The sequence below is a fragment of the Empidonax traillii genome, unplaced genomic scaffold, assembly GCF_003031625.1.
Source record: "Empidonax traillii isolate 1590-97213 ecotype Southwest subspecies unplaced genomic scaffold, ASM303162v1 scaffold419:size1009643, whole genome shotgun sequence".
Classification (NCBI taxonomy): domain Eukaryota; kingdom Metazoa; phylum Chordata; class Aves; order Passeriformes; family Tyrannidae; genus Empidonax; species Empidonax traillii.
In genome coordinates this window covers 32909-55827 of record NW_020955612.1, presented here as the reverse complement: position 1 = coordinate 55827, position 22919 = coordinate 32909, and the positions used below count along the sequence as shown (strand labels likewise).

Genomic DNA, 22919 nt, shown 5'->3' with positions numbered 1-22919 from the left:
ACCCCTGGAGGTGTTCCACACCTCACTGGGGAATGCCCTGAGCACGGATGTAAGTTGTTCCAGCTTTTAAGAGACGTCCCTTCCAATCTGTATTATTCTGTGACTCTGAAAAGTGACCAAGTGAGGATACCCAGTACATTCACTGCATCCCTGGTCCTCTTCTCCATTCCACAGGCTGCTTTAAATATCATGTATTCTAGAAACTCTGACCAACATTAATCCTTTAATAATTTAAATAGCTTTCATTAAATCCTCGGCTCTTTCTTAATTTTACTTTTTAAATGACACGATGTAGGATTTATCCAAAACCAAAGTTGCACACACACTTGGATCTAAAGGGAGCTGTGAAGTGTGCTTAAAAGGGATGAGTGTTATCTAAAGCAAAGCAAGGATATAGACACAAACGTACCAGAAATGGTACTCATGTCCATAGAGAATATCCAAAAAACTCCAGTGTTCACTAGCTAATTCTTCTCCTGGTTTTCCTCAGGTTTTAAAGTAGGCAGATCACTAGCATTTGTCCTCAGTCTAATAATAGAAATACCTTTGTGCTTTTGGATACACTGACCAAAGACTGACACAAGCAAAAAAATCCAGGCTGTAGCTGAAAAACTCTCACGCAAACTCAGAGCCAGCCAAACTCAGGACAAAACCTGAAGAGCTACAGAGGAATTAACACACCTGCAGAAATTTCACCAGCTTCTGAATAAACTATAAAGCCATTTCAATTTTCTATGTGCTTCACTGGCATGAGGGAAAAATAACATGCCACTGCTAACCTAAAGGAGCATCTCTCCCAGTCAAGATTGAATATGGAAAGCAATCCCTGGAGGCGACTTCAAAAGTATTTATATAGGTCGCTGCCCACATTAACTCTGATGTTTCACTATCTGCAGCTTTAGATCAAGGCAATGAAAAGCAGCAAGCTCAGGATCTTCTTTGATATCTCATTGATAATAATATATATAAAATAATCTATATATAAAATATATATAATAATATATATTATATAATTTATAATATATTATATAATATATAATAATATATATAATCTATATAATATATCTACATAATATTTATATATTATAATCTTCTTTGAAATGTCATTGATAATGCATCACAATTGGTAGCAAAACCCCCTTGGTCAACTGGAAATATTAACTAAATATTACTCCTTCCCTTCCAACCCCCCCCCCTTCCCTCCCAGCTTGGTTTACACACTGTGATATTTCAATCTCCTCCTCCCATCCCACAGGACAAATCCCCCTCTGCAGGGCAGGCACAGCACACTTACTGGTACTCGGAAGGGAGAGGTGTTGGGCACCTCCATGGAGTTGGTTTTCTCAGAGGTGCTGGTCCCCGAGATGCTCCGTCTGCGAGGAGATCTCTCTGCCGGGACCTCTGAGGAAGAGAAGAAGGAGAAGAAGGTGGTGAATGGGTGCCTGGGGGTGGGGAATAGTCAGGTTTTGTGCTCTGCAGGACAGACTCCTCAGCAAAGTTTCAAGTGCATTACTAAAGTGCTGAACTAACCCACCTCTTTTTCTCTGTATCTTATTTACTTACTAAATTACAGTGGCATTTTCACTGGCAGATCCCAGGTTGTGAATCTGACTTGAGTGTAGGCAATTAAAATTAAAAATGCTGGTAAAGATCAATACCTAGACATATTTAATATTCTGTTACTGTCTGAGAGACAGTATTCATAGAACTTTAATATATTTACTGAATTTAATTTTTTTTACGTAAGCAATGCAGTAATTAACAGATAATTACAATCAAGACCCAGGCAAGCTCAATTTTAGTCCCAGCTGAATGCAATTTGACAAAGGTCAAAGTTTGGTCGTGTGTGATCCCACTACTTGCTCAAACCATGCAACCAGCAGAAGACTTATAACTGCCTGGGTAATATGACATATATATCTCTGCAGATAAAAAAAAAAAAAAAAAATAGGTCAACTTCTCCTCATTCTGGCAGTATGACCTTACTAAGACATGACTTTGGCATCTTAAATCCATGCAGGCTGATCTGACGAGCACAAATATTCATAAAAGCTGCACCGATATGTTTTTCTAGTATAAATACTGGAATTAAAGTACACCCAGCATTACAACCCTCTCCACGGACACACATACACTGCACATCAATGCATTTCTTATATATAGCTAGGTACGCATCTGTATGCACACAGATACCTTTACTACAAAGGCTGCCCATCTCCAAGCTCAATTGCCAGACTCTAAGCAATCCAACTTCTCTAAACGCCCCCCCCAACGCGGGGAGCGAAGACGGGGAGTGACCTTCCTAGCGGAAAGCCCGTCGCTATCTGCCGAATCCTAAATGGGGGGAGCGGCGCCCGACTCCGGCCGTGGACATCCTGACGACTCCCGCCGCGCTGCATCCAAAAGCCCCACGCCGCTGTGAGTTCCATCACCGGCCGCGTCGCCCCGGGGATCGGTGCTCCCTCCGCTCCCGGGAGCGCCGGGGCTCCGCTCGCCCTCCCGCGCCGGGAGCAGCGGGCGAGGCAGCGGCACACGGGGCTGCAAAGCTCTTCAAATCAATCGCTCCGGCTGCACATCCTCATTAGTTTACTCTCAGGCTATTAAGAGACGCCCAACTGCCGGCTTCCCCTCTCCGCTCCCGAAAATTTCGCTGTACATCCTGTACATTCACAGCGGCACAAAAATAAAAAATAAAAAAAATAAAAAAGCAGGGTTTATGGAGAGAGACAGCCAGCTGGTGCCACGAGGAGCAGCGTTTGCCTCCGAAGAGCCGAGGGGGGAAAAAAAGGAGAGGAGCCTTCTTCAGGGATAACATTACTTGTGATGTCTTTGCGTACCAGATTTTGATTTCACCAGAGTTATGATACGTCTCTGCCGTGGATGCTCGGAGACCGACAAAAGGGAGCGCTGCCGGAGGGGAGGCTGAGGAACCTGGACCCTGCAGCGTTAGTGTCTCACACGGGAGATATTTATCTTAAAAAAAATAAACAAACATTAAAAAAAAAAACCACAAACGGCTGACATTGAGCCTCTCAGTCTGCTCGGGGGAAAGGACTGAGAGGGAGAGCAGCCTCCTAAACTGGGCAACCAAAGTGTAACACGCGGCGTGGCTGCCACTGGGAAAGGGGCAGGGCACTGCCGAGCCTGGTGGGGACGATGCATGAGCTTCTTCTCGCCCCGACCAAGCACATCCCGGGCTGTCAGAGCTCGTGGTGTCCATGACAGAGCGAAACCCTTCCGGAGAGACTCCTCCAGCCGAACATCAGACACTTTTTCCTACAGCTAAGGAAGCATCACCTGTTCCAGAGCTGGGGGGTAAGTAAGTCCCCACCAGGGCACCTTTAGAGAACAAAGCCCTTGGAGCAGGGTCAGTGGCAGCCCAAGGTTTTTAAGTCAGTCCCACCGTGCCAGGAGCCTTTGCAGTGCTGCCAGTTTTATCTGAAGATGTGCTTTGGTATCACCAGCCGCCTCCCTTGTCTATACAAAAGGGAAACTTATTTTCTTCAGCACCTGTAAGTCCTGCCCTGCCCAGAGAGAGCTGTGCTGCACAGGGTTTAAAACACTGCCCCTGCCATTCCAGCTGTCCACGTAAGGAAGGCAAAAGGGAGGGATCTATTCCCTTGGAAATGAGGGATAGAGCGAGCACCTTTTATGTTACCCTGAATGGTAAAACCTGTAACGTAATAGGTTTGGCTCTCTGCACTTCTCACACGCAGGAAATCACATCAAAGCTGCTCCGGTAATTTAAAACAGCCTGTTAACTTTGCTGAGTCATAAAATGAAAACAGGAGCCCGAATTCCCCACTGTTTCCCAACAACACGTTCTGCAGGAGGGGCAGTTTGGGAAAGTGTTTAAGTTTGAACTGAATGGAGTTGAAAAGCTACCACAAGGAACGTGCCCGGCTCCCCTTGCCTTCCCTCTCCCCCCCACACCCACCCAGCAGCAATCCAAGTTATCTGCAAAAAAAATGCTGAGATTTCATGGGTAACATGAGTTTTTTTCTTTTCTCAGACCATCACAGAAATGTAGCATTTGGAGATGGGAAAATAAAATATTCACTAAGTGCCTGCAACAAACTAAAAACTACCTTTCCCTCTCTTCTCCTTCTGAAAAAAAAAAACAAGAGTAAATAAACATGCTTAGTCCCTAGGAAAAGGAAGACCCAGATATAGCAAAATTGTCGGGATATGTTAACTGGAAATCAAAAGCTGAAGCAACTTGCTCTGACACCCGTAGAACAGGATTTTTGCTGAGTCGTGTAAAAGAAATCTATACTGTCACCACCAGGCAAAAAATTAGACAGTTCCCTCCCCTGCTCCACTGGTAATGCTTGGGGCTGCTCTTGCATAATCTTCACCTGCTGTAAAAATCAATGCACCTCTCATCACCTTAGTATTAAATTACAACTGCTTTCTGCATTGCTCACTCTCAGGGACCAAGGCTACAGATAAATCACATTGTTTATCCATCAAAATAATCTGAAACCCTTTCCAGCCACTCTTGGTTTCCGGGAAGAAAGGAAAAGAAAAAAAAAAAAAGGCAAAAGGAAATAAAAGAAGGAAGACAGATCTTCCCCTTTTCAGCCTTCAACAAATAATGGTAGAATCCTACAACGGTTTGGGTTGGAAGGGACCATAAAGATCACCCAGGCAGCGACACCTATTGCTACACCTTCAAACAAATGAGTCATAAACATCCCTACGGGACACTTTTATCACCTCATGTATTGGTGATACGCAGCAATATTTATGTAAATAAATATTTATGCAAATAAGTTTTTAATTACTATTCCCACAGAGTAATAGTCGGTTCCAAACTAGCTGAGCAGATTACTCTGCAGCGGCAGGTGCCTCTGAAGAGGGAACTGCCCAAGGATACAATGCAGGAAAAGTCTCTTTTCCCATCCTGTTGCACCACTCTACCCTCAGCAACACCAAAGCTCGTTTTGTTGGCCAGAAGGCAGGTTTGTGTAAGCCAGGTGCCATTTACTACTGGGAGCAGTGGTGAGGATCGCCCTCCTCTGAAGGCAACCCTCTCTGCCACACTGGTGTAGCCTCAGAGGCCTCTGGGGCTTAACCTAAACTTCCTTGTGCTGGGTGCCCTGGCCACTTGAAATCCAAGCCTTGCTGTGGTGGGAGTTTGTATTCTCACTGTGAAGAGCTCTTTCTCTGGGTGGGAGAAGCAGAGACTAAACAAAGTTCCCAGCTCTGCAGGACTAGGCCACACCAGCTAGGAAGGGTTGGGAGACAGAACAGGAACAAGGAGAGGAAGAAATGTCTGAACAGCATCTGAGTATTACCTAATGAAATAGGAAGCCTCATACATAAAAGTGTTAATGTTTTATCTTGCAGTAAGCATTCCCTCTCATTTTGCTCACCTGGGGAGAATTCAGACTTGGGCCCAATTCACAGACTGTCATAAAAATGTCATTAAATGCCTGCGTAAGAAGCTTAAGGTAAAAGCAAACTGAAACCCCCCTGATCTGCTTTAAGTCCTGAAGTCCAAGTTTGTGTTCTGACTAGAACACATTATGCAAATCCTGCAAGGTATAACTTAAAGGAAAAAATGGAAATTCTCAGAATATAGCTTTTCCACATTTATCAAGGCAACTAGACAGGGGAAGAAAGCCCCAGGAAGATACATCAGAGTGAATGCAACCAAGTCACAGCGCACTGTGCACAAAAAGTGCACAAAAGCTGCCAAGCCTGGAAAGGGAAACACAAAGGGAACCCTGCAAAGCTCACTCGCTACAGAACTCCAGCATCAAACAATTGCTAGATACCAACTATGATCAAAAACTCTCCCACTCCATTAGCAGGGGTTTGAAAAAAGGAGATACTGTGCTTTACCAGGGATTGAGTCGATCGGACAAGTCTTGGAAGATGATCCAGTAACTACAAAAGATTTTTAATTTACAGACAGGTAATTCTGTTGGTGTTAGACACTTGCATTGTGCTGGTACATAAAAAAAAGTGTCTTTGAACCAGAGCCCAATTCAGAAGGTGCACAGCAAGCAACCTAAGTGACACTTAAGTCATTTAAAAGACATTTAAGTCATTGATTCCTAAAGGACTTCACAGTCTGAAAGGCAAGACCTACCACGCAAAGCAGATGAATACTAGAGGAGGCTGGAAAAAAGGGCACGAATATCATAGGAGAGAAAAATTTTTGGGTTTCAAGTACAAACTCTCACAGTTTCTTTTTGCTGAATGTTCAGAGGAAATTGTGCATGGCATTTAGTGAGCACAACATCAGCTGTTCTCAGACTGATGCATTCCCTTTGAAGGGAGGAATGAAGCCTCCAGCTCTGCAAACCCAGTCAAAAATCAAACAGATGCACGTCCCTAAACTGCTCAGCAAATCCTCTGTGTCACGTGAGTGGCTGTACAAAATTCGGGGTAGCTGCTCCTCTTTACCCTCCTCATGCAGCAGCACCCAAAGCCTTTTCTTTGATGGTTGACTCCACACACAGCCAAACAAATCGCCTGGACAACTGTGCCAACACGACAGCAGACACAAGGAGCTACTGCCCATGACCTGGAACTGCTGATGTCCTCGTTAGTTCCTAATGATCTTGGACTGCCCCTGCTAATTCAAATTACCTTGTGTTTGCTGCAGGGAGACTGTACACACACAATTAACGCCGATAGCTGACTCATGGTAACTTGTTCCTGCAGCCTAATTTGTTTAGAGGCTTATGACTTAGACACGCATTAGTATGATATCAATATTTATTGTCCTTGTGATTAAACAACAGCCTTGAGCCACGGCTTTCCAAACTAACCTTTTTCCTCTCTGTAAAAAGGGCTGTGAGTTGAGGCGTTCTCTAAAAGGCAGTCCTTTGGGGTTGTCTCACAAGGGACTACTGGCTCTTGGATGCACCAAAGCTCAACAGCTCTTCCCTGTTCTTCTCTGTGGCCCAGAAGGCTGCTCTGAGCCTCAGCACCCCCTTGCTCACAGTGGCAGGATTTTGCCCCTCAGCAGTAAGAATTACTGTTATGGACACAGGAAAACTCCCAGTGTACTGTATATTTCTCCCCTCGAGAGGGAGAACTTTGAGCGGTCCCTCCTGATTTATCTCACTGCCATCCCTCAGCCCAGAAGCCAGGCCAGCTGACAGAAAGGAGTGGAAGTGGGCTGAACCCAGCGATCAGCTCGTCAAAAGGCACCGAGAAGAAAAACAGAGCAGTAAGTAACAGTTTAGTCCAGCTCAGCTCATTTGCTGCCCGGCAAGTGCCCCATTTACAACCTAACCTTTGCCCAGTGTGTTTGTAACGACTTCAAACAGGCTGTAACCCAGCTTAATTAACAACTGCGCACCACTTAAAAGCTTCTAAAGAGAAATAAGGTCAGGTAACTGAAGGACTGAGGAAATCAAGCACCGAAGTAGTAAAGGCTTTCCAGTGAAGTGCTAAATAACAACAAAAAAAAGAGATACAGTTAGCACCCTACCGTACCAAGAAATGAGAGAAGGCTTTTCTCATCTTCCGTGCTGCTATCCAGCCATTCGGCCACATGCCCAGGAGAAAGAAGACTTATTCTCCAGCCAGAAAACTTTTCCATACAGAACACAATGAGTGAACGAAGCAGGGCAGGAAGGGTGGGGAGGAGCTGATGGTCTTGGGATTCCAGTACTCCAGTTATTGTCTACACTGACAACATGAGAGCGTGAGCCTGCTCTGCTCTCTCAACCCTACATCTGACACAGCAGGCATGGGTGGGAGCAGTAAGTGGGATCTGTACTTGTTGTCCCTTTGTGTCAGGTTTCAGTCCAAGCAGGAATAGAAGGAAGGCAAAAAAAAAAAAAAAAAAAAAAAAAAAAAAAAAAAAAAAAAAAAAAAAAAAAAAAAAAAAAAAAAAAAAAAAAAAAAAAAAAAAAGAAAAAAAAAAAGAGGAGCAAGGGAAACTGAGGTTTTAAAATCCAAAAGAGGTAGCAGGTTATGATAGAACCAATTAAAAATAAAAAAAAGGTAGAAATAGGTCTCAGTGCTCAAAATAAGTGAGCACAATAGCTCACCAGCTACGTGCAATGCATCCCTACCATTCCTCACAGTGTTGGCTTTGTTTGAAGGCTCAGGTACTATGCTTTACGCTGGAAGAAAAAACAGCAAGCTCAGAGGCAATTTAAATCCCCTCCCCATTACTGACGAGCCCGCACTCCCCTGTTTACAAGCCCCTTCCTGCTCCAGCTATTATCCCAGCATCCCAGCCTCCCTTACAGTGAATTTGTTCATGCAATGGCAGGTTGATCAATCTGTGAAGAGGAAGCTCCCACCCCTCCCTCTCCCCTCCTCCTGCATGGCGGCGGCATTGATCGGCAATAATGGAATCTGCTGCCGGCTGCCAAGGGCAGGATGGAGAGGGAACTGCTCCTCTTCCTCAGCGCCGAGCAGCGGCAGAGAGGGAATTGCTCCTCTTGCCCAGCAGCCGCTTCAGCCTTGGGGCAAAGGAGAGAGAGAGAGAGAGGTGAGCAGAGAGCAACAGCGGGGCGGGGGGCGCAGAGAAGTCATCAGCACGAACGGGTGGTTACTTGTTGGAAAAATAAAAATAAAAACAAAAAAGAAGATAAATGGGGAAATAATCCTGCCCCGTCTAGACAGCTCTGCAACGAGGACCCGCCACTGCGACTCAAGGAAGGGTCGCGTTTAATCGTAGCAGCATTGAAGTGTTACAGCGTGTGATTTATTCCGCACAAAAGAGCGTTTTACAGGTTTGCACAGGCACGAGCGGAGACGACTCCGACTCCCACTCCCGGTAAGTGAGGGACTCCCGGGCCCCACAAATCAAAATTGCCTTTGTCCTCAGGGGATGGAGCTGATGCTCCGATCAAACTGCACTCTTTAAAGAGACAGCCGCCTTTTGTTCACCAGCTTCTGAACCTGCCTTTATTTTAAATAATTTATACAGTTGCCAATCCCTATTACAAACGAGGAATGTTCCCTGACCACTGACTAAAAACCCAAGCTAAAACTGCAACACCAAAAATCCATTAGATCAGCAAAGCAAAAAATTAGATACCAACCAACAAACGAAGAAGAAGAAAAAAAAAATAGAGCTATGAAGTCCCAGCAGGGAGGAAAATTCCAATTACTAAGACAAACTGTAGCAAGTATTGTTTGTGCAGGACAGATATTTTCATAAAACACCTGCCAAGCAGGGCAGGTGCTCTCCAGAATTCCCAATTAATGAGGGAACACGGGACAGGTTGTCCAGGAGTGAGGTACCACAGCAGCTGAGCTGAGCAGTCCCCCTGCTCACCATGGACAAACACATCCCAGCCCAATGTGAGCTGAGGGATGAAACTCAGAAACATTCCCTACAGCACAGAAAATCCAGCAGTAGAGAGATCTATGTCCCATCTATGAAAAAAAAAAGGTGAATTTTTTTTTCCCCAAAAAATGAGCTGTTCCCAGCAAATTTCCCTCTATGTGTGGGAAGATTTTGTCCAACTTATACAAGTAGAACCTTTTCTTTAAGACCGTGCAAACTGATGATGTAAATCTACTTGCAACAAGAATGTAGTAAAAATGGAATAAAAGAACTTTTAGAAAGTTCTTTTGGTCTATCTGGTTGCTCGATACGAAATAAAAACCTTCAGCTCCTTACTTTTAGTTCCCTTAACAAATACTGTGCCCACAACCCCCTGACTTCCCATTAAAAACTGGTTTAAATTGCAGTATCAACTATCAACTCCATAAATAAAAGGTTCTAGAGAAAACACAGCTAAGAGTATTGATTCCTCATACATGTTTACCAATTTTGCATCCTTTCTAGGAGTATAAATCACGTGCAGATCCCGTTTTGCCTCCTTAGCTGCCTCATCTTGTACCATAATTTAATTTATTAATGTCTTTCAATGTTCTAATGTTCACGATAACAGGGGAAGTATATTAAACATCAAATATGACACTGGCTTATTGGAGTATCTTAAAATATGGCAGCATTAAAAACTTGGTAAAAATATGGAGGTAGAAGTGGCAAAGATTCATTCAGGAGGATGCAGCTAAGAACTGAAAGGACACTGAAGTTTTTGATCAGCAGAGCCCCCCTGTGCATTCACATTCCTGGGGCAACCCACAGAGGGGGGGAAAAAACCTGCATAAATACTCTTCTATTAATAATCTTCAATTTGTGTGGTTTACCAGCTCAGCATCACACAGGAAGCCTGTCTGCAATGGACTGTCAGAAGGTGGAGACACACATCAGAACAAAGGCAGGAATTACAAAGTCCCCTGTAAGAAATTAAGTCATGAACGCACTCCCACTAAAGATCCTGGAGTTTTAGGGTGATAGATTGATGCAGAAGAGCCCGTGACATTTAGAAACACCAAATCCATGTAACCTGACTTGAAACACCTTCAGAACATCACTCAGAGAGACTTCATCCATTCATTGCATTATTTCTGGTTGAACAAAGACCTGTCTTCCAGAAAAAGGGACGTCCCATTGTAACCAGACGCTGAAAGGCATAAAGAGCCTGTCTGATCCCTTGGTGAGCTGTTCCAATGGTTAACTTCACTCCTGCTTGGCAAATTGCTCCTTAGTTCCCAGACTGAGTTTACCAAGCCTCATCTCCCAACCACTGGGCTCTGGCTGACGCTTGTGTGCGTCGATAGTCCACTGTCAAACTCTGGGATCAGAAATGTCCTCTCTGTTTACATCCTTTGAATGCTTAGTTTCAAACAGGCCTTTCAAATGGATCTTCAAACTCCTCTGGAGCGTGGATTTTGAATTTTAAAACCAGAGACTGAACTTGCTCCACAGCTGCAGGAGGGAGGTGGTGCTGCTCACAGCCAAAGGAACACCGTGAACAGCTTCTTAAATTTGTCTTAAAGGCATTCTTGTGCCCTACAGATTACCAAAAACTACCCAAAAGTCCTATCTGAATTTTCCAGGACAGCCAGATTGTGTGATAACAGACAAATATTAGCATGAGGGGAATATTCAAAACACGACTAACTTATTTTCATGCTGTGGGACCTTCCTACACTGGAGTTGGTTGAACCAATGCAAATCCAGACACAAAGTGCTCCATCGAGTGGAAGCGTGGAAAAAATGAAAATATAGAAAGGTGGGAGAGATCAGCAAAGTAGTAATTAAAAAAAACAAACAAACAAACAAAAAAAACACAACAAAAAGCAGGAGCAAGAAGCAGCTCATGCCTGCCTTGAGAGGCTGCTTTCCAAAACAAGCACCAGTGGCTAATTTTGCTGTACAGAACAGCAGGTGAGAACACCAGAAAACTTCTTCAAAGTGTTTGGGTTCATGTCCCTCACCCCTGAGCTCCAAAAGCAGACGAGTCCACAGGGCTGGAAATTAAACCAAGCCCTTCTGCTTTGGAACCTCTTACATAAACCAATCATTTAAAACTTGCGTGCATCCCTTCCCAGTAATTCCCTGCATTACCCTCAGCGGCTGAGCTCCTGCAGTTGTCACAAATGTCACTCTCCTGCAGTTATGTGTCTGAAACCCGTGAGGTTAAGCAGCTTTGTGAATTTAAAAATTAGCATTCTCGATCAGCAAAACTACCCAGAAGCATATGAACGCTCAGATTTTTCTACAGGAATTTTAGTAAGTGATAATTCATAATATATGCAAATAATAGAGCACAAATGCCTTGTGATGCAAGATGCTCTGTAAGCAAAAAGTCATGGTGGTATAAATCATAATGTATTAATGTTCTCTGCATGAGGCACTCACAAGAGGAGGAAAAATGGGTCTTCCTTGCACTAGGGACAGGCTCTGACAGACTGATTGATGGATATTGCTCTAGTCAGTAGACGATGTCTTCACAGCAATGTAGATTAGACACTGTACAACCAAGTCACTCTTATCAAAATGTTTTACAGATAATTTAGGAGCGAATAAGAAACAATAAACCTTTGCTTCTCCAGCTCCTGCATCAGTGTTATATGTCAGGCACAACCACTCACCTTTACACCTGCCCCTTAGGAAATGAGGGTAGTTATTTGAGGCATTTTGCCACAGAAAAATGCAAAGCAGTACTAACTTCCCGATCCTGTTTTCGATGCCACGGCACGGAACAAGCAGCTGGCTGGAAAATAAGTTCTGCAGATACCTAAAAATGTCAAGTCTATATCCAAAAGGCTCCGTTTCCTGCATTAAATCATTGTAAATGCCTCTCCATAATGAAAGTAATTTTCCTTTGAGGAGCAGTGTTGCAACGTTAACAGCCTTCCAACCACGTCATGATCTAGTTCAGAAGCATCCCAGTGGATAAAGCTGAGTAACTCATTCTGTGTCAGGAATCAGGGTGCAAGGATTCACAATTATTCTGGGGCATGGATAACTTTTTTGGCTTAGGCCACCTGAGCCAAGCCAGCGTGCAGAGCTGTGACAGGACACTGTGAACAGGCTACGAGCAGAGTCGTTCTGCCACAGCACAAATCCACGGCAGATTTTCACCAGACAGGAGGGGATGTTGGACAGCCCCGGTGGAGAGTGGCAAAGTACACAAAAAGCCCTTTTTAATCAGGAAAAAACTAAAGTGGATGGACACTCAAGTGTCTCTTCAAGCCAGCGTGTCCTGTTGTGGAAAGCGAAACCGTGCTGATGAAGTACCAGCCCACACATCCACATCGGAGTGGAGTGTTTTATCCTTTCAGATTGCTTAATGAAGTGACTGCAGCACAGTCACTGATCTCCAGCACTCACTCTCTCCAGCTCTCCCCCAGCTGCAGGTGACACCCTCAACGAGCCAGAGCACTGGTGGGATATTGTCACTTACCAGGGCAAGAGTCCCCCCTCGCTTCCAGAGCGAAGCCCACCAGCCTTCCCAGCCCAGCTGAGATCACAGACCTTAACTCAGAGGCTACTCAGGACGGGGGCAGAGCAAAGAATTTCCTAAATAACAATTTCTGGAGCAGAGAGGAATCCAGGGGCAGCAAAAGCTGTGCCTGCTGACAGCCTGGAAAGATAAATAGGGACAGAAAGGCTCAAAATGAAGGTGAGAAAAACAACAAACCTTGAAGTTCTCTTGTGTACAATAATAAAGGTATTTCTGCTGGGCAGAACTGATGGATTTACAGAACTTCACTGATGAATCAATCATGGTGTTTGCTTTTTTTTTTTTCCATTTCCACACCAACTTAATTACATTTTTGTACTCAATCCAACTTCAGGTATCCTCAGAATAGCCAAGGGACTCGGCTAAGTTACGCTGCTAGCAGGAAGGTAAGTTTGTAAGTACCTATTAATGACCACTCCAAAAACATTAAGCTAATTTAATTCCAAATTAGGGCCAAGGCGTTATTTACAGAGCCATCCACTCTGGAGTGCCTTTCCAGACTGTGAACCATATGCCTCATGTCAACAGACATCTTGTACTGAAGTAAGAATACACCCAGCTATATATTTAATGAGCAGCATGCAAAGGGTACTTAATTTCTGATGCTGGTACTCACACGGTGACTTTTTTTTTTTCCCCAAAGAATTTTTCTTGCTCACCTGGCAGGCCATACAGTTTGCACAGCTCTTGTCTTCAGAAGTGCTGTGAAAATAATTGGTTGAGGCAGTTTTGTTGGCATGCTTCCACCCTTCAGGTTGCTCTCTGGTATTACATCCTGACTTGCTGTTTTTCCTTGGGCATAGAGGCTCAAGTGGAGCAGGGAAAAAGCCAGGAATGATTTTTCTTATTTAGATTCACTTGGATGACACCTCCAACAAGCAAACAAATGAAAGAACCACGTGGTGAGGGCTGGGGTTTGGGAGGTGGCCGGTTTGGGGTCTTTTTGCCTTCTCTGACTAGACATGATCGCAGAGATAAACAGAGAGCTACGATTTTGAGAAAAACAGGAGAGAGAACTAAACGTCTTATCATTCAGTCTGCAGTATTCTGGTGCCATCATAACGTCTAAGACCCACACAAGTGGCTTCAAAGTGTTGTGGGATGTGATTCAACATGATCAATACACGGTCAATCTACTGACCATGACTCTTCTTCAGCTTCTGGTGAGATCACACAGGAACTGCCACAACATCCCCTCGACTTATGCACTGTTTACCCTCCTCCTGCAAGGTTTAGCACGAGGTAACAGCCTGACCTAGCACTCCCACAACGAGTTCAACTCGCTTGTTTTCAGCACAGCCTAAATACCAGCGATTCCTGCAGAGCAGGGTTGAGGGTGCTGTGCCAACAGGGAGCTTCGCTCCGCCCCGAGGTCACCGCGTGCTCCCTTCCTCACGCCGAGAAACCGCAGCTTTACCAGCACCACCAGGTGGGAGCTGAACTCTGCTTGACTGGCACAGGCCAAAAGGAAAGCTGCACGCACTTCTAACACCAGATAACGAGGGAGAAAACCACCAGCAAAAAGCTCTTGGTGTCCAGCAGCCCAAAAAACCCACGTGGCTGACACTTACCAGGTGCGCAGCAGAAGAGCAGGAGCGTTCGGAGAACAAATGGTTGTGACCAGTGATGATTCCCTACCCCTGCCCATGATTCATGTGGCCTCCCTCCCTCTTACTGCCCAGTTCCACCTGTGTTCATAGGAAGACCGTGTTAATCTCCACATAAGCACCAAAATAAGGCAACTGCCGAAGCCCAAGGTCTTACCAAACAACAGAGAGAGTGCAGCACGTGGAGGGGTTTTTTAATCTGTTCCCAAATTAGGGACCAAATTTAGTGGTGAAAGAAGGAAACCCAGCAAGGGAAGAGACTACATAGTTGAGGGAATTTTTACAAGGACATACCAAGTCCTCCATCTTGTGGACAGGGGCTTAATTTCTGACTGATGCAATATCTTAAAGCTTCTTCCTGGACACTCTGGTGAGAATTCCCCTGGACAATACAGCCAGCATTCTGGAGTGACCTTAGGACATCCCAGGCCAGGGCTTTAAGATGGTAAATGATGTAAAATGTGGCATTAAAATTATGCCATATTTTGTACAGTTGGCATTTCTTTTTTCTGTAGCCACTATTCCTGGAATCAAACAAATGTGGAGACAATTACAGCCTCTATTCTAGAAAAAGGGCACGGCTATCACAGTTTGAGTGCAACTGAGGTTGGAAATCTGACTGAAGCCTACTCCAGAAAGGATCAGAACAAGCAGGAAAATGAGTAAATAACTAGGAAAAAAATATTTCCAATCTCCTCTTTTCTAAGCCAGACTTGAGATTTTCAATGCTTGTGGCCGGTGACACTTTCTGAAGGTTGCCCAGAGACTTGACTGTGAGCAAATGTGTTGGTGGAGCTGTTTCACTTCTCTGGCAGGAGTCCATGTCCCAGCATTGCCCTCCTGAAGTCCCTGCTGAGCAGGCTGCAGGTGCAGGGAAAGAAAAATGCCAAGCTGTGTGTCACCACAGCAGATCCACCGCCTAAGGGGCAGCACTGGTCAGCTGTGGGAGAATGGAGGGCAGTAAAAATTTCTCCACTGAAAGGGTGTCAAGCACTGGGATGGGCTGCCCAGGGAAGTGGCAGAGTCATCATCCCTGAAGTGTTCAAAAAATGTGTGCCTGTGGTGTTTAGGGACATGGTTCAGTGGTGGCCCCCGAGGTGCTGTGTTAATGGTTGAACTTGATGAGCTTCAAGGTCTTTTCCAACCTTAATAGTCCTGTGGTTCAACAAAGACTCATCCCAGCCATTTGTAGCTGCCACCACCTGCTCAGAGAACCAGCTGTTTGCTCTGCAACCCAATTTTTGCAGTTACCATGAGAATTTCAGCACCATTTCCCATTAAAGCCATAACACATGTACTCCAAGTCTGTAGACAATTTCACATGTGGAGATGACACTGCTGCAACCATAAGCACTGCCTGTGGCTGCATCATTTGCTTCTTGACTTCCTGTGCAGATTTCCCTCTCCCTTACCAGAAGCAGTCACCCATCTATGTGGAAAATTAAATGGAAGGGGATCATTAGGTCTCCCTTCTGCCATTGGCCCAGTTTCAAATCTCACCATTATTAGCTCTCCTAAAAAACATTCGTGCTGTCTGATGCCAATTAGCCAAGAAATCTTGATAAAAGGAAGTACTCCTTTTGTGGAGAATTAAAGCTTGGACAAGCACATACCTCTACAGGCTGGAAAATGAATAGTTCTCTTGATGCCAACGAGTCATTTACAAATGTCCCCCCACACCCTGGAACTCTCTGCATCCCAGAATTCTCTGACTTCCAGTATTAGACTTATTCCCAGATATCAGAAAATGGCAAGGGGCAGGTCAAGGCTCAGTTTACCAGAATGCCTCTGCCTCCTGCTTACACACAAATGAAGCTGATTTGTTCCCATGAGCTTTAAAGAGCCATGACAGATCTTTCTGACACAAGTCACCTCAAGTATTCATTGCAACGACACCATTTTCCTCTCCCAAGGGATTTTAGAAAGAGGGAGAGAACCCACAGAGTATCAGATCAAGCTGGGCACAACCCGAAAGGATTTGCAGGAATGTAAGTTGCTGCTCACGTCTGCCCAGTATTGTACTTGTAATTCACTACCCTATTAACATGTTAATCATATGAAAGAGCCCCCAAAAAGAGGCAGGAAATTCTAAAGGGAACCTCCTGGTAACCACCCCAAAATCACCTAAATGAAACTTGGAAGTGATGGGCCTTGTGGTGCCTCGAGCTCTTCTGAGCCCTTTGCCAAAAGTTTGCTTGTTTTTCAAAGAAACACGTGTTTGCCCCAAAAAAAAAGCTAAGGCAGAAGGTTTTCATTTTCTGATCATGTAATTCAAAGGCAGCTGCAGAACAAACCCACTGGTTCAGGCAAACAAAAACAGTCTCTCCAACTTAGTAAATTAGTATTCACCCTGTCTACGGATGAGGAAGAAAATGACTGAGGAGGACATCGTAATCAGCACCTATTAAAAGAGGTTTCCAAGGTAGAAAACATTTGACTCAGGAGATTCCACTCCCAGTTTCCTTAGACAGTTTCCTTATTGCTTTGGTACCCACTGAAAAAATGTTTAACTTTATCAAAAGGCAGGAAATTGAAATGCTTCCCAGCTTGCTATCACTTCATGCATTTTTGGGGAGGAGGAAAAAAAAAAAAAGCTGCCAGAAAAGCGAGTAGCACTGCTAAGGCAGGAAAACAAACTCTCCTGTTTTTATGAGCAACCTGTAGGATTCCCTGAACTGCTTTGATTTACCATCCCTCGCTGCAGGACAGGAAGCCAGGCTGGCAATATCCTACGCTGGAAACATCACGCAATGCCAGCCACAAGGAAACACCGACAGATATCCCCACAGCGTGCCCTGGAACGGTGCTGTCAGGCCTTATCCAGAAATCCAATGCCATTTAAAAATGCACTGACTCGTGTGAGATAAGTAAAGGCTTATAGCGAGAGGGATGAAGAGAAGCCTCATTGTTAAAGCGGCAGTAAAACAGAGTTTTTACTCTGAAAGCTGCTACAAAAACTTGTTTCTCATCTTAGCATCTACACCATGTTTGAAACAGTAACATTTCTGCATTAGTGTGCAGAAAAGTACCAATAATCCACTTTTCCATTCATCCCCCACTGAAGCCACGCAAACAACTGCGAAAACTTGCACGTAAAGCTGAAATAACACAGCAAAGAGCCGATATATACACGCAACGCGGATAAAAACCCTTCAAGTTTCCAGCTGCTTTGAGTCCAGTCCCTTTAAATCCCCAGCAAAACACCCCCGTGCTTCCCACGCGAACCCGCCTCGCTGGGGACGCCGCGGCACGGACGGGGCCGGGAGGGATGTGCCTCACCTGCGCGCTGCATCCCGTGGGAATCCTGCTACCTCCACCATGGTCCTGCTACCTCCACCACGGTCCTGCCAGGGCGCCGAGCGGGGAGGCAGCGGAGCCCGTGCACGGTCCTGCCCCGGCCGGGCTGGAATGCGGCAAAGCCGGAGCCGTCCAGCGCCAGCCTCTCTCTTCAGCTCCTTGGCTCGGCTCGGAGACAAGAGCCGCCCTCCTCTCGCTCGCCTTCCCCCTCAGCGCACGGGACGGGCGCTGTGCTCCCCAAAACCAGAGCTGGGATGGGCAGACGATCCATCTTCCCCGTCCCGAGGGAGCGTGGGGAGCAGGGAGGCAGCGCCAGCGCTCAGGTGGGGCGGGAGGGGTGTGGGCAGGAGGAGACGCTCCTGGGCGGTGAAAACCCGCCTGATGCCGAGAAAACTCCGGGATTTCAAGCAGCTGAGTCCCGAGCCTAAAACCAGCTCCAGGGAAACTTCAGAGGGTGGTATCGCTGCGTACACTGCCCGGGCTGCGATAAGCCGGTCGAGATGAAAACATCTGGTCAGCTGGACGAGGAACTACATCTGAACGTGTTTGAAAAGCTGCACTTCGTTTGAAGACGCTTCCCCACTTCAAATGCTTCCACAGCTCAAGAAATACACAGCACCAAAAAAAGCCCCAAGAGTCACTTAAACAAACAATGAACTTTCCCCTCCCCTTTGTTTTTTTGCACTGCCTTTTTTTTTGTTGTTGTTTGGCTTTAAATTCAAAGAGCTGTGGCTTTTGAAAGTGAAATGGTGAAGTCTGATACCAGATGCCTTTTCCTGAGCTCTGTTGGTTTTTTTGGGTTTTTTTTTATTATTATTTATTTATTTTTTAATTTTTTTTTTTATTTAGAAGTGCTGAGAGCTGAACTTCCAGGCATAGCATTACTATTTATTTATAGCTCTTTAAGGCACAGAAGCCCAACCCTACACAGAGTTTGGTTACTGCTGCCATCCTACTGTCCTTTACATTATAATAGCCCTGACAGAAGAATGTGTCAAGTTGGATCAGTTTAAAAGTCCCCGGTTTGATTCCCAGCAGATCCCACCTGCCAGTTGGGCTGGGGCAGGGGGGGAACCAAAACAGACAAACACAGACACAAGAGGAATGCAAAGTTGTTCAGCCTGTTGCTGAACAGGCTAAAATTGCTCACCAAGAACCAAGGGGCTGCACCCACTCTCCTCCCTTCTGCTGCTCTTGAGAGTGATTTTTGTTTCTAACCTCCTGTAGTTTTTCCTAATTTTCCCTGAGTTTTTTTTTCTAATGTTCTTGAATTTTGCCATTTGATTGCACTGCAACACTCTCTTCTGATTCAGCCCTTCTTTGCGCCACCTCGTTTCTCACAGGGTTACTTAAGATGAGGTTCTGCACATTCTCTCAGGCCAACAATTTCCCACACCCTCTGTGTTCCCCCTGGAAGAAACAGTAGCTTTGGCCTCCCTACCAAGGCTCAGGTGAAAAAAATCTGCAGCAAAAGCCCTCGGGAAAGAAACTTGTTGAATGTGTGCTTAAACAACACTGAGGGTAAAATAAATAACAGAGGATTGTAATTGCTCCCTCACCCTCCAAAGCCAATCATTAAACTACACCCAGGGATCCTGCACCAAGAGCAGACCTGGAAAAGAATGGGGGGAAAAAAACAAACATACCAGTGTAACTAAATAAACAAACTAAAGGACAAATTGGTTTGACCTGCTGCTTGGAAATGCCGGGAAACAGCAGGAAAAAGGGTCTTGGGATCACAGTGGAGGCAGATTCTGTAGGAGAGCAGCAACAGCTGATAAGCTACTGCATCTCCTCTCTCTCACCACCCCTGCACCACAAAAACCCCATGAATGCCATGGTAATTGCAGAGCACACTTCATTCCAGAGCTCTGTACCAGCCTCATCCGCAGCAGCACCACAGAAAAGCGTCTCTCCAGAGGGTGGGGAAACGTCAGACAATTCGTGTGTGCCACAGGGCATGAGGGAAAAGATGGAAAAGCTAAGGACTGGGACATCAAAGTTAACCTCTACATGTCTTCAAGAGTTCCAATGCTTTTACAGGAAAACTCTGGGGTTTTTTTGGTTTGGTTGGTTTTTTTTAAACTTTACTTATTCTTTTCATTTGTCAGGTTTTGTTTCCATGTTTTCCTTTTGCCTTTCACGCCACTTAGGAATCCTCTGTTTTAAAATCAGGTTCAAACACAAGGGTTCAAATCCAGCTCTGACATAAGGCCATAATCTGCCTGTTTCTCACAAAGAAGGCATTTCTGGTGATGTGGGAAGGTTCAGTCCTATTATCTATTTTAGTCAACCTTACAACTTGCTGTATGTACCTCAAAAAAAAAAAAAATCTGAAATGCTGAAGGATCTGTCAGTCTCAAAACAAATACACCTGCTGAAGACTTAGGAAGAGACAGTGAATTTGGGAATTAAATTGGGGGGGGAAAGGCAGATTATACAAGTATTTGGAAGTATTCTTAATCTAACCTACCCAGTATCCTAATCTACCCAGATTAGGAAATCTGAAATGCAATTTTCAAAGTCTAGGAATAAAAGTTGTTTCTAAAAGACTGTTACATTGAATAAAAATTATTAAAAAACCTTGGTAATATTACTTGACTTCAGTTCAAATATCAACACTTTCCTGCTCCTGTTTTAGCCTGTCCCTGCCACAGAACACAGGAAAACCTTCGGTGACGAGGATCAAGTGAGATAACTGGAGATTTTAATGGTCAGATTCTCACCTAAACTGCATCCAACTCACTGAAAGGTCCAGGAAATATTTGTAGTCCCATCCAGGAAGAAAAAACGAAGCAGAAAAACCCCTCAGTTCCTTCCCTGGGTGCCACACAAGACAAAGTGGCCTCCAACATGCATCAAGAATTATTAGCCTGCAGCCAAAAGCACTTTACTGGACACCAGTTGTATCTTAATGGGCACTGATCACCGCTAGAACACACAGTTCTCTCCATCTCCAAGGCTGCTTTTGGGAATCAGGGATTTGTTTGTGATACAGAGGAGCCTGGTAGAAGAGTTCCTGGTGAACTCCAGCAGAGTTCAATAGCCCTAGTTTTCCTCTGTGGCTTCAGTATTTTTCCTGTAAGTAAATTATCTCCCTGCTGTGCTGCTGAAACATTTTTGTCCATTTTCCAGGTAAAAATGACGGGTCTAACTCTGACCTGGCAAGAAACAGAACCGGCACCAAGGAGGGTGGGAAAGACAGGAGCGTGCACATCCCTGCACAGCAGAGAAAACTTTCTATATTTAATTTCATACAAACTTCAAACTAGATGCACCTGACCCAATCTCATGAATATTTGCCACGTCGAGTATCAATTTACACTACAGCAATAAACTGATCAGCAACTCACACCAAAGCCTGAACCAGATTTAATTACATCGGTACTTTCAAATTTAGTTCAACAGTTCAAATTAACTCCAGACAAGATAAGGAAATTCAGGCTGTGGGAAGGAAGGCTAATTTTCCATTAAGCCAGTTGTTACTGAAGGAAAAAAGGCAAGTGTACATGGTTGGCTGAAGTGTAATTACTTTTTGCCACAAGATCAAACAACTATAAAAGAGAAGCTACAAAACTGAACAACCCACAGTTGAGTTCATGCATGATTTAAGGTAGATCTCTCTAAGGAATTTAATGAATAACTTTTGCTTGTTCTCGAGAAAAAGAAGGAAAAATAAACTTCCTTCAAAATCAGCTGTGGTTTGGTTAGAACACAGGCAACAAATCTGCCCCAGATGGCCCAAGAGCCACCAGGTCTTAGGAATTACTACACTGCACAACGTACTCCCCTTACAAAGTGCTCTTGATGCTCATCACAAAATTTTAATATCTCAAAGTGATTTTTTTTTGTGTGTGTGTGCTCTGGAAGTAGGGGGCAGGGATGTAACACACATTTCCAAGGGGAAAAAGAAATAAAAAGGCCCTAATGGATTAGGCATCGGTATTAGAAAGTTATATGTTCATACCCCACGTTAAATCTCTGCCCTAAAAAGGTTTAAGATCTAAACAGATAAAATTTGCTCCATGATGAAAGTTGGCTTTCAGCACAGATGATCTGTGTGCAGGGGAATAAAGTTTCAGCAGCACTCAGAACAAACCCAAATCCTTTGGCTTCCCTTGTGTTACAGAAGAAGAAAGATAGCAGCTTGGCAATTTTCTGTATACAAATAACTCCCGTTGCCCAGGGGAATGTCACCGAGATCCAGGCATCCTGTTGGTTACATCCAGCCTCCCTGGAGTCGGTTTTAATTTCAAGCAGAGTTGTCTAAACTCCTCATCCTTCCAAGGCAGGCAAATTGCACTGTACATTGTCCAAATTTCACATTACTTCAGGGCTTTTCCCAAAGTTTCCTAACCTCTTTTGTGGATGCAGAAGATGGCAGGACACTTTTCACACAGTAGCCCAAGAGCAGCTGGATTTCACAGGAGGTTTGTTTTTTTTTTTTTTTAAAGGCAGCTCACGGCTTGCATGTATTTGCATTTTGGGGTGGAACATGATGGGTAAACAATGTCCTCTGAAGACCTGAAGTTTTGGAATTGCAATCGATCGTGGCACAGCCACACTCCCTATTAATCACTCCCAAGTCACAGCACCAGGAGATTGTGACCCAAGGCACCAGGCAGCAAGGCAGGCAAAGGATGGAGTGGCTGGCAAACCCTTGTTTGGGCACTTACACGAGCCAAAGGCTTCAGATCCTGCCTCACTAAAGGCTCCCACACACGGATTTGGCAACACCAGCAGGTCCAGGCTGAAGGGGAAGCAGAGAATGGAGCCGTGGGGCTCCACGTGCCCGGGACCACCCAGAGCCCACGGAAACACCAGGAGTGTCAATACCCTGGAGGTGCAGGACGCTTCTTTCTGACCTCAGTAACCTCTCACCTTTCAGCTGCTGGGGACATTTCACCGAGATTTTTGGCACAAGGCACGGGTCAAAACGAAAAAATAAAGTCCCCAAATCACTCACCGGGGGTTGCTAAATTACACAATAAAGGGAACTGGCGGTAACGCATCTGATCCTGCAGATCCTGGGTTTGCTCTCTCCCAAGCACACATAAACACGCTCCTGCAAGCCCAGAGCGGGCAAACCCAGGGAGCTGCAAACAAGTCAAGTCAGCACATCTGAATCCATCTTCCTGCCAGAGATACTGCTAAACACACCCCTCAATTTGAGGGCTAAACCCAAAGCCCTCTTTTGTATCCCTGC

At 45.0% G+C, this 22919-nt stretch overlaps 1 protein-coding gene across 2 annotated transcripts in view; it reads right to left on the bottom strand.

The window, feature by feature from the left end:
- The window catches only part of RASAL2 (RAS protein activator like 2), a 77232-nt gene that overhangs the window by 42799 nt on the left and 11514 nt on the right, over positions 1-22919 (bottom strand). The window contains exons 1-2 of one of the 2 annotated variants that reach the window (XM_027894178.1): positions 17696-17716; positions 1295-1401 (exon numbers count right to left, since the gene is read on the bottom strand). In XM_027894178.1, coding sequence (XP_027749979.1) covers positions 1295-1401; positions 17696-17708 — 120 coding nt within the window. In that variant the 5' untranslated portion in view covers positions 17709-17716. Of the gene's footprint in view, positions 1-1294; positions 1402-17695; positions 17717-22919 lie in introns of those variants that run through there. The other variant, XM_027894177.1, reaches the window with a different exon arrangement.